Source organism: Xyrauchen texanus, chromosome 30 (genome assembly GCF_025860055.1).
Source record: "Xyrauchen texanus isolate HMW12.3.18 chromosome 30, RBS_HiC_50CHRs, whole genome shotgun sequence".
NCBI classification, from domain to species: domain Eukaryota; kingdom Metazoa; phylum Chordata; class Actinopteri; order Cypriniformes; family Catostomidae; genus Xyrauchen; species Xyrauchen texanus.
Window position 1 is genome coordinate 39,115,132 of NC_068305.1, and position 12,286 is coordinate 39,127,417.

The window sequence follows — 12,286 nt, forward strand, 5'->3', positions numbered from 1 at the left end:
AGAAATTTCTGAACAAATAGGCTGTTCCCAGAGTGCTGTATCAAGGCACCTCAGTGGGAAGTCTGTGGGAAGGAAAAAGTGTGGCAAAAACGCTGCACAACGAGAAGAGGTGACCGGACCCTGAGGAAGATTGTGGAGAAGGACCGATTCCAGACCTTGGGGGACCTCGCGGAAGCAGTGGACTGAGTCTGGAGTAGAAACATCCAGAGCCACCGTGCACAGGCACCAGAAACAGCGGCAGAAGCGCCTGACCTGGGCTACAGAGAAGCAGCACTGGACTGTTGCTCAGTGGTCCAAAGTACTTTTTCGGATGAAAGCAAATTTTGCATGTCATTCGAAATCAAGGTGCCAGAGTCTGGAGGAAGACTGGGGAGAAGGAATGATGGTCTGGGGTGCCATGTCAGCTGCTGGTGTTGGTCCACTGTGTTTTATCAAGGGCAGGGTCAATGCAGCTAGCTATCAGGAGATTTTGGAGCACTTCATGCTTCCATCTGCTGAAAAGCTTTATGGAGAAGTAGATTTCATTTTTCAGCACGACCTGGCACCTGCTCACAGTGCCAAAACCACTGGTAAATGGTTTACTGACCATGGTATTACTGTGCTCAATTGGCCTGCCAACTCTCCTGACCTGAACCCCATAGAGAATCTGTGGGATATTGTGAAGAGAAAGTTGAGAGACGTAAGACCCAACACTCTGGATGAGCTTAAGGCCGCTATCGAAGCATCCTGGTCCTCCATAACACCTCAGCAGTGCCACAGGCTGATTGCCTCCATGCCACGCCGCATTGAAGCAGTCATTTCTGCAAAAGGATTCCCGACCAAGTATTGAGTGCATAACTGAACATAATTATTTGAAGGTTGACTTTTTTTGTATAAAAACACTTCTTTTATTGGTCGGATGAAATATGCTAATTTTTTGAGATAGGAATTTTGGGTTTTCATGAGCTGTATGCCAAAATCATCAGTATTAAAACAATAAAAGACCTGAAATATTTCAGTTGGTGTGCAATGAATCTAAAATATATGAAAGTTTAATTTTTATCATTACATTATGGAAAATAATGAACTTTATCACAATATGCTAATTTGTTGAGAAGGACCTGTGTGTGTATATATATATATATATTAGTATTCCAGATAAAACCTTTCATATTTCATACAGAAGTCTATGTACCGTACATGAAGGAAAGACAAAATAAAGTTTATTTCACCATTTAAATATAAAATCCTCAACATTATTTTTGTCATTATTTTAAAGCAAAATAAATGAACAAAAATGGCAATTTGATCAAAATTTTTTTTAAAATAATACAGGATACCAAACAAAGAAAGCATACAGAACTAAATTACCAGATTAACCAAAAAAAAAAAAAAAGTGAATATTCCAGGTTCAATACAAGATGAGCTCATTTGAAAAAATAAAAATACACATATATATATATATACTGTATATATTATATTAAATATATATAATAAATATCGTGGTCATGGTGGTGAGGCACTTGGAAATGAATGGGGCCACAGTCTATAACCATTAGAATACACAACTCTTTAAAAGTAAAGCCACAAGAAGTAAACATTATAGATTTGAGTGATTTTCGAGTGATAGTTTCGCTAAAATCAGTGTAAATTAATATTAAATATTACAACTTTGTTGCCATGACGATGCAGTGCCGTTAAACCCCAATCAATTTTATCACTAAATAATCACTAAAATCATATACAAATGAGATTTTATCACACTAAATTCAAGTTAACATGTGTAATGTTTACTTCTTGTGGCTATACTTTTGAAACGGTGCAGTTTAATATTTATGGACTGGCCCCATTCACTTCCATTGTAAGTGCCTAACTCAATATTAATCAATATTATGGCACAAATGCTGTCCAATGAGCTTAACTTGTATTGAACCCGGAAAATTCCTTAAAAGCCCAACTCCTCTTGTTTTAAAAGTCAAAGCGTGTATTTTTTGCAAAACAGTAAAATTAACAATATAAAATCATAAAATTAGAAACATTCAGAGAATCTGTCAGTATCGTGATTTTCCAGGGAACCAAAATTTTAAAAGTCCCAAATCTAACTACTATACATTTTAAAGAGTTCAGATAAAGATGGCACATTTTAATATAAAAAAAAAATATATATATATATTCTTTTTTTTCCTAATACCAAAAATACTGCTTATTGAGGAAACAAATTAGCCTCAATTCATAGGGAAGGTTTTAAAACACTAGGCACTAAGTATTGTTGATATGTCCGAGTAAATCAGAAGACATTTACATCCCTGCAGGTACCAAGTATCAGTTGTAGTGTTTCAGAGTCATACCAGTACTGCTGCTGCACCAGTAACTCCTCATAGTGGCAGTTCACGCACATCAACACTGGAATCATGGAAGGATTTCCTCAGCTAACCCATGATTTCCTGTTCTCCCCCTTCCGTGTTCCAGCCTCTCCTTTGGCCATTGCCGTGAGGGCCGCTAGGTTGGGACTCGATCCCGAGAGGTTCTGCTTGCGTTTCTGCCTGGACCGTTTAGCAGTACCAGTTGCTTTCATGACCCGATTTGGTTTTACGAGAACGCCGTAACCAGGGTTACAGTGGAAGTAGTGCCGTCCACCAACCGAGCCATCGTTTTTACCTGCAAATAAAGAACAACATAATTAACCAGAGTGCAAACAAGAGTTGATGCAAAGAATTTCCAAATATTGACAATATTGCACCAGATTTTCTCTACTTATCTATTGGCTCAAAGAACATTATACAAACCTGCTGGCACATCAAGCTCCACTCCAACCCAAATACCCTTTCCAAAGTCAGTTGGTCCAACATATTGGACTGTTCCAGTTTTATTGGTGCCCACAGTCACATATTCCCCCTCCTTCAGCCAATCAGGTGGTGGAGTTTCAATGCTTTCATCAGAATCTGAAAGGATCTCCAGTGTCTCTTGAGATAAACGCAACACTGATAAAGACTTGTTGTCTTTCTTTGTACCCTCCTCATCCTCTTCATGCAGGATGCCTTTGAAGGACTTCAGACCAGAGGTCTTGACTCTTTGGATTTGGAAATGATTGCTGTTGGGGATGGGAATGGGCTCAGGTCCTAATTGCTGGGCAGGAGCTGATGACTTCGCAGTTGCCATTGGTTGCGTTGGTGGTACTTTTGGGGTTGATGGGGCTGTGGGTTCTGAACATGTGCTTGAAGACATGGTTTGTTCAGATGTAGAGACTGTTTCAGTATAGTGGCTGGTTTCAGAGGTTCCTTGAAGTGTGGTTGCTGAAACATCCGGGAGTGTCTGAGGAGATTCATCTAGAGACTCACACTTGACCATGTTCTTCTGAGCTCCTTTGGTCTTCGGTTGTCTGGCATACTGTAGATGTCTGTTCTTCATGTTCTAGGTCTGCATGTTTAAGCTTTGCTTCATCCTCTGGAGATTTGCTGCTTGTTGGAAGTATCTCATTGTCTGTATTTGGTTCAATCTTATTGGAAGTGTCAGCCTCCATGCTGTCATTCGAGACAACAGACTCAGAGAGTGTCACTGTGGAGATGCTCGTGGATATGTAGCCACTTGAGACGTCACTGATGGGGCTGTTTGTGGAATCACCAACCAGGTTTTCCTTGGAGTCTTCAACCTCTGGAGGAACAGAACCAAGTAGAACCTCTTCAACCTCTGGAAAAAGAGGAGGTTGAACCCCCTCAACATTTGGTGGAACAGAACTAAGTAGAACCTCCTGAACATCTGGAGGAACAGAATGAGGAAGAACCTCTGTGACCTCTGGAAAAAGAGGAGGAGGTTGAACCTCCTCAACATCTGGAGGAACAGAACGAGGAAGAACCTCTTTGACCTCTGGAAGAATAGAAGGTGGAACCTCCTCTACATTCTCTGAGACTTGGGTCTCTCCAGCAGCGCCCTGAGAAGATCATAAATATAAAGCTAATCAATAACATATCTACAATACTGAATATTAGAAATGGCAAACTAGAACATAGAAACACTTACACAAAGACTCATGTTCTTAAGGGTCGTTCACACAGAACGCAACTGTTTTGCGTCGTCCTGTGCTGTTGTTCAATTCATTTTCTATGCAAACATGCGTTAGACGGAAGTTTTTGACCATTTTGTGTCAGACACTTTCCTACCAAAATGTTCTTTTGAGCATGTTAGAACTGAATGGCCCCTTAGACAGTCATTCCAAAACTAATTCTGTTTGTTAAGTAAAATAATTTTATTTCAGACAGATGGGATAATAAAGCTGCTGGTGTAGCTCTGCAGCACGTTAGCAATAGAAAGGAGCATCCGTTTACTTGTCAGCTTCACGCAATGCGAAACGATGCATCTGACGCTTCCAGTGTAGACCGCGTCATTGACAATAATGGTAAAGATATGCTTTTGACGCAACGGGCCGCTAGTGTCTGGGTGGGATACTTTCTTACCAAAATGCATTCTGTTCTATTCATTGCGCTTGTTTTTTAGCGCAAGAACGTGTTCAGTCTCAACTGCCCCTTAGATGCTCTGTTACCAAAGAGACAGAAAACACATGTACTAAATGGCAAAGATGCAATTCTCCCATTCTGGGAATTAAATGCTGGTTTTCAGTATGACAACATGAGAATAATAAGTATGTAGTCATTTATCCAAAGTGACTCACAGTACACTTACAAGTACAACTCCTGGTCATTGTGGGAATCAAACCAGCAAACCAGGCCCTGAGCTTATGAAAATATACAAAACAACTACTGGTAATGGCTTCCAGCGATTTAAAATGCACTTATTACAGGGACAATAAAGTACTCTTACTGCCTGGATGTCAGACACAGTTTCTGAGGTAAATGGTCTGCACTTATATAGCGCCTTTTTAACCTTAGCGGTATTCAAAGCGCTTTACATTGTGCCTCATTCACACACCAATGACAGCAGAGCTGCCATGCAAGGGACTAGCCTGCCATTGGGAGCAGCTTGGGGTTCAGTGTTTTGCCCAAGGACACTTCGGCATGTGGGCCGGGAATCAAATCGCCAACCCTGCGATTAGTGGACAACCCGCTCTTAACAACTGAGGTACAGCCGCCTCAGTTGGGAATGACAGGAAATACCGTTACAACGGAAGTCGATTCTGATGGTCTTTTGCAGGAACCACTGGGTTTTTGAATATTAATCTCTTCCAAATGTTCTCAATTTTAATGTTCAAACGGTTTCAAAATAATTGAGCTATAAATGAAAATATTTACCAGTTCACAGCTGCGGAGGTCTTCAAGACTGACAGACTGCACAATAATACGTGGCACATTCTGGGAGAAATTAAAAGAAACAAATTATACTATGTAGATATTAATAGGGATCCCAGATTACATGATCAAACTTGATAAAAACAATCGGTTTGAACTAACAGCACACAGATTATTGTATTGATCTTGTACATATTGAATGCATCATTCAAACATTCGCAGTGTAGGTTGGAAAAAGTATGTGAACCCTTAGGCTAATGACATCAACAAAAGCTAATTAGGCCTTGTTCAGACTGCCACTAAAAATCTGATTTGCATATCCAGATGAGTTTTTGACAGCTCAAATCGGATTTCAAAAGGTCTTTTGCGTCACTTTCACGCGACACACAACAATGACGTCAAAATTCGGTGACCACAGCACGGAACATCACAATATTTTCCCGTCTCCTCCATCGCTGAGTTTTTCTTGTCCAACATGAAACTTCACCATCCCAATGGTGAAGTACGGTGGCGAGAGGATCATGATTTGGGGCTGCTGTGGGGCCTGGACCGCTTGCCCTGACCACTTTATCAAGATATCCTACAAGATAATGTCAGTGGATGCTGTGGAATGACCTCAAGAAAGCCGTTCACACCAGACATCCTAAGAATATGGCTGAGCTGAAGCAGTTCTGTGAGGAAGTTTTGTGCAGGTCTAATCCGCAGCTACTGGAAACGCTCCTTTGCTGCCCAAGGAAGATCAGCCAGTTATTAAATACAAGGGTTCACTTACATTTTGCACAGCACTGTGAATGTTTACTGGGATGTGTTCAATAAAGACATGAAATATTGCCATTGTTTGTGTGTTGTTAGCTTAAGCACATTGTGTTTGTCTATACTTCCGACTTTGATGAAGATGAGATCACATTTTATGAGCAATTCATGCAGAAAACCAGCTAATCCCAAAGGGTTCACATGCTTTTTTCTTGAACTTTATATATAAACACCCAATCTTTTTAAATACAGATGAGGCATAAACCTAATGCTATACATTTATAAACTGTCAATTCTAATTCAAATATGCAAAATCAAAGATTGGCTAACGACAGATTAGCTTCTGACCTGTAATAATGAACCATTAACACACATCCAAGAGCTTCTGCACCAAAGGATAGCCTTACAAAAACGTACTGTAGCAGTAATATGGTAAAGTGATGATATAAGACGATAATATCATGTTATATTGATTTTTATCATAGTACTGAAGGATTGCCAAATTCATTTATATGGTACATATCCAAAAAACATGTCAAATCCATTCCACGTACCTGTAAGAGTAAAGCAACACAGTTTCTCTAATTCTGAAAATGTTTTGATTTGAAAGACGCTGTAATGAGTCACAGTGGGAGTCGTTACCTGCTCAAAGACAGCAGGTGTAGGCAGCTCTTTCTTCTCCTCTTTTTTTGATAAGAAAGACTTGAACATCTTGGGCACTGGAGACACGAGTGCTTTAACTGGGGAGAGATAAGACGCAGTGAATCCCGAGAGACCTGCAGGAAATACAGGTTCGAGGATCAGTGAGAGAAAGAGGGGAGAAAAGCAGAAGACTGAAAAGAGCAGGAAAGCAAAATGAGTATAACAAATAACGGGTAGTTGACGCAGCCGTGCGCTTTCTATAATCAACATTAAGACTGAAGGTTATGATCTAAAGGACAGCATACATTTAGGGTGATGTGACCAGATACCCATCCGCAGTGTGACAGATGAATTTTGCAATTGAAGTACAAATATTTCATGCAGTTTCTCAATAAAGATGAAGTCAAAAAGCTGCATGCTCACAATAGTTATGTCAACTTCCCAAACATAGACAGAGAGTAGCAGATTTGCAAAGAATTTCCATTTTTAGTTACCTGTATCAGGACTTTGACTTTGAAATGATGCTGAAAGTGTCTTAGCGGATGATGTTAGCATAAAAATCTCCTGCCGGCTGTCCAAACCACCCTACAGATATCAAAGCAAGTTATCACAGTTAAACAAGCCGAACATCTGACTGGACAAAGAGGTGACGGCCATGACGATGGATCGAGGATGCTCATGCAAACCTCTTGGGAATATTCACCACATTTTATTTATGTTTAGACTTTCTTTCCATGTCAGAAACGTACTTTGTATTCTTCGGATTCTTGGCTGGTGAAGAGATCTTTCCTGCTGCCAGAGAGCTGAAAAATGAAAAGTTAATTACTTTCAAACCAATTGAATTGATTTACTGTAGAAGCATTTTGTCCTAAAAGATCCAAGGTCCAAAATGAATGCTCTCCTGCTAAATGAGAACCTCATCGAGAACTGCAACATGCATTAATCCTCGTTTTATTCATTTTAATCACTGTTTGCGAGTCATGACTTACCCGATGTATATTGGGTGAACTGAGGCAGCGTTTAGGCATTTTTCCTTTATCGGTGAGATGTTCCCTCACAGAAACCTCCTGAATTCATCAAAACACAATAACAGTGACAAGTGTACAGCTGTGGCCAAAAGTATTGGCAGTGACATGAATGTTGTGTTTGGCAAAGTTTTCTGCTTCAGTTGTTGTGGTGTTGATTCACATTGTTTCTAGATTATTGTGCAGAGTGATCAGATGCATTTTAAATAATTGCAAAAAGCTTCATTGGTAAATGAACTATCACATAAACCCAAATGTCACAGTTTTTTGGACCTGTAAAAATGACCAGCTAACATAATTTCACTAATCATATCAGCAGCACCTGGGAAAGTGTGACCGAGTACTAGTCAGACTGACTGCTATAAAAGGAGGGAAGAAGTGCTTCCAATCATTGTGTTCTTGTTAGCAATGGTTACCTCTAAAGAAATATGTGCAGCCATCATCACTTTGCATCAAAATGGCCTCACATGCAAGGAAATTGCTGCAAAGAATATTGCACCTGAAAGAACCATTTATCGGATCATCAAGAACTTCAAGGAGAGACGTTCAACTGCAGTGTAGAAGGCTTCAGGATGTCCCAGAGTATCCAGCAAGTGCCAGGATCGTCTCCGCCTGAGTCAGCTACGGAATCGTGTCACCACCAGTGCAGAACTTGCTCAATATTGGCAGCAGGTTGGCGTGAGTGCATCTGCACGCACAGTGAGGCGAAGACTTTTGGACAATGGCCTGGTGTCAAGAAGGGCAGCAAAGAAGCCACTTCTCTCCAAGAATAACATCAAGGACAGACTGAAATTCTGCAGGAAGTACAAGGATTGGACAGCAGAAGACTGGTGCAAAGTTATTTTCTCTGATGAAGCCCCTTCCGACTGTTTGGGACATCTGTAAAATCCATGAGTCCTGTGTCATGCCAACAGTGAAGCATCCTGAGACATCCATGTGTGGGGTTGCTTTTCATCACAGGGAGTGGGCTCGCTCACAATTCTGCCCAAAAACACTGCCATGAATAAAGAATGGTATCAAAATGTCCTGCAAGAGCAACTTCTCCCAATGATTCAAGAGCAATTAGGTGATGATCCGTGCATTTTCCAGCATGATGGAGCACCATGTCACAAGGCAAGAGTTATAATGAAGTGGCTCGGAGATCACTACATTGAAATTTTGGATCCTTGGCCAGGCAACTCCCCAGATCTTAATCCCATTCACACTCACACACCAATGACGGCAGAGCTGCTATGTAAGGCACTAGCCTGCCATTGGGAGCAACTTGGGGTTCAGTGTCTTACCCAAGGACACTTAGGCATGTGGAGTCATGTGGGCCGGGAATCGAACCGCCAACCCTGCGATTAGCCGCTGATCAGCTCTACCACCTGAGCCACAGCCGCCCCATGTATACCATAGAAACATGTGAAAAATTATGTACAAATACTGAAGCAGCAAACTTCGCAAAACACAAAATTTATGTCACTGCCAATACTTCTGGCCATGGCTGTAGGCATACATATACAAATCACAGAGCTTTACCACCCTTATTTAGGACATTAATAGGTCTTAATCAGGGTACACACCATTTTTAAACTCTTTGTGATTGAAAACGAGGCAGCGAGGGATAAATGTACAGTCCCAGTTAAAAAGGTTGAGAATCACAATCGCATATAATTATCACAAATCATGTTTTGGGTGTTTTTTGTTAACTGAAGCATCAATTTCAAGATATTTAATTGCACAACACATTTCTCCGATTGTACGGTTATTCCATACAGTCTCGTTTTCATTCGTGGAAAATTAAATCAACAGCGTCTACCCTAACTAAGACCTACAGCTCAAGCACAATACACACCTAAGTCAAACAACAGCATTACACACACGGCTTATGTTGTATATATTGAGAAGATGGTGTGACTCATGATATATCTTCAGACCTGTCTGAGACGGTCCAGCGTCAGGATGTTCTCCACGGCTAACACGCTCCTCAGATATTTCTCAATGGCAGCTTCACTGTCGGTTCCTGACTTCTCTGTGCTGGCAGCCATTCGGGCGAGCATCTCTCGGTCTTCTGAGCCCTGAATGTCCTGAGACCAGACATATATATACAACTGATTACTCGCTATTTTTGAGCTGTCTTGGCTGAGACAAGTAACCAAGAGTCTTCCAAAGTCCTCAAACTCCGATCCAATGGTGCAATAACAGTCCTTTTTTTATTTCCTATAAATCTTTCAAACAGCATCTCCTAATGAGTTATTCTTTTGTCGATTTGCGTTCTTTGTACATATCGCCACCAACTGGGCAGGGAGGAGAATTTACAGTAAAAAACTACTCTTATGATTACTTTTATGAGCTTTCAAGTTTTGGTCAACATTCCCGTGTTTTATGAGGACCTACAGAGCTGAAATATTCTTCTAATTTGTGTTCTGCAGAAGAAAGAATGTCATACACATCTGGGACGGCATGAGAGTGAGTAAATGATGATAGAATTTCAGTTTTAGGTGAACTGTCCCTTTAAAGGTTTCGTTTGAGGCATTTAGTGTCAAGTAAATGACACAAATAAGGTTGTCTGGATGATAAAAATGAGAAATCTTTTTAAAATATAATTTAAAAGACATGCATTAAGTTTGTAGAAAGGTTTGATTTGTAAAGGTTGCATATATTTTTTTAAAACAATTATAGCACTTTAAAAATGTCAAGAGGTGTAACCATCACATAAAAGTTAGTTTAATATGCACGAGTGTACACAACTTAATCATTCATTTCAAAAGTTTTCAACAAAATGTTTTTCAAGATAAACAGTATTTGACCAGCTGAAAACACATCTGTTCCACGAGCATTAACCAATCCACACTAACTGTACTTACTAATAATAGTAAAATAAATAGATAACTAAAATAATAATGTATGTTTGTGCTAGCTTCTATTCTATTCCAGCTACTCTGAGATCTTGGCAGTGCAATACTACAGATATTGTTGAATTTTCTATGACAAATCTTCCTATGTTCCTGAATTGTAAGTTGCTTATGATAAAAACTTCTGCTAAATGACAATGTAAATTTGTTAAAAATATCATGCATTTTTGAGTTATGGCGTTTTCTTAGGGTTACTCCATTTAACATGGACATAATGTGTCTCAAAAAAATGCCAAAATATCTGGGGATTTTTTAAAACCTCACACCCTGTCTTGAGGGTTCTCCGTTTTATATATTCATTTTTATGTCACATGACAACAGAATGGTTGACTGAATGTTGGTTACACCACCTGACTTTGATTTGGAGGACAAATGTTTTTTAAATATAAATTTATATATATATATATATATATATATATATATATATATATATATATATATATATGCAAGTATATAAAAATAATAACTAATATTATGTGTGTGTGTGTGTGTATATATATATATATATATATATATATTTATTATTATTATTTTTTTATATTTGTATATAAAAGCTACACTGCTTATTTTGTTAAATATTAACAAAATTATTCCAAACTACTTATGACAACATTTATTTTTTCAAAAAATTTCAGCTTTAAATTAAACTTTTAAATTTAACCTCCAGAAACAACTTCAAAATAAACATGAACTTGGAAACTTAAAACATGTTCTAATAACATAAAAAAAGATATTAAAAATGCAGTTTAATAACTTAATAGATCCGGAAAAAAAAAGCCATATAACTTTATTAAGGCTCTCTAGAATACTTGATTCTAATTGGACAGATGTGGACTTCTACAGTGAAATATTTTTCCATTATTTTCATCTTTACCCACCCCTGGAATATTTGAGATGATCTCAAACGTCACTCCACAGCTGTGAACTGAGCTGCGTTGAGACATTCTCTTCAGGAAACTTTGAGCAAAACCCTGCAGAACGAAAAATCAGACCAATAAAAATCACAGCTCCCCACTGAAATCACAAAGACAACATCAGCAATACAAACCATTAGTATATTTATCGTCAAACCTGTCGTCCGGTGATGTTAACGCAGATTCGTTTGCGCAAGACCAGCTGCATTTGTGTTGGGTGACTGAGCAGAACGACTGTCCGGATGGTGAGATAAACTCTGTGTTCCTGACCCGCCGCTCGATTCAGCTCAGGACTGTCATGGACGGTACAGTCCCATGATCCCTCTGCCTTCACCTGTGAGGAGCAAGTGCGACGCGATAGTGTGACAAGCGATAAATCAATTCTTACATGTTCCAATATGCGTTTTGGCAAGCAACAGGTTTTATCGGTAAACAAAAAAGGTTGCAAACACTGTTTCATGTTGACCGTAACCACCAGATAAACACTTTGGATCATTGTTTCATTGCACAAGTAAAATACTGGATCACTACCTCATTCTCATAGTGTTTGACTATTTGTAAGTCCAGGAAGTCATCCTTATCCTCTCTGTTCAGAAAAGCATCCAGACCTCCAGCCAGAGGAGCAGACAGATGATCATGGAAGTCATCAGCTGTAGACGATGAGAGACATCCAGACAGACACAGAGAAATTAAGCTGAAATAAGGGTAACATAACTACATGATTTCTGTAATGTACAGTAGAAATTAAGATCATAAGTACCACTGAGGTCCAGGAAGATGACAGGGATGTGAGTCTCCATACCAGACGCAGGAACCCTGCAGGAACCAAAATTCTC

At 39.4% G+C, this 12,286-nt stretch overlaps 1 protein-coding gene across 2 annotated transcripts in view; it reads right to left on the reverse strand.

The window, feature by feature from the left end:
- Positions 1–3,180: 3,180 nt before the first annotated feature.
- Positions 3,181–12,286, reverse strand: part of kif13bb (kinesin family member 13Bb) — a 50,065-nt gene continuing 40,959 nt past the window's right edge. Inside the window, exons 31-41 of one of the 2 annotated variants that reach the window (XM_052098160.1) lie at positions 12,211–12,266; positions 11,982–12,100; positions 11,608–11,784; positions 11,415–11,507; positions 9,559–9,708; positions 7,604–7,681; positions 7,364–7,417; positions 7,109–7,199; positions 6,615–6,712; positions 5,223–5,282; positions 3,181–3,907 (exon numbers count right to left, since the gene is read on the reverse strand). In XM_052098160.1, coding sequence (XP_051954120.1) covers positions 3,314–3,907; positions 5,223–5,282; positions 6,615–6,712; positions 7,109–7,199; positions 7,364–7,417; positions 7,604–7,681; positions 9,559–9,708; positions 11,415–11,507; positions 11,608–11,784; positions 11,982–12,100; positions 12,211–12,266 — 1,570 coding nt within the window. In that variant the 3' untranslated portion in view covers positions 3,181–3,313. Of the gene's footprint in view, positions 3,908–5,222; positions 5,283–6,614; positions 6,749–7,108; positions 7,200–7,363; positions 7,418–7,603; positions 7,682–9,558; positions 9,709–11,414; positions 11,508–11,607; positions 11,785–11,981; positions 12,101–12,210; positions 12,267–12,286 lie in introns of both variants that reach the window. The other variant, XM_052098159.1, reaches the window with a different exon arrangement.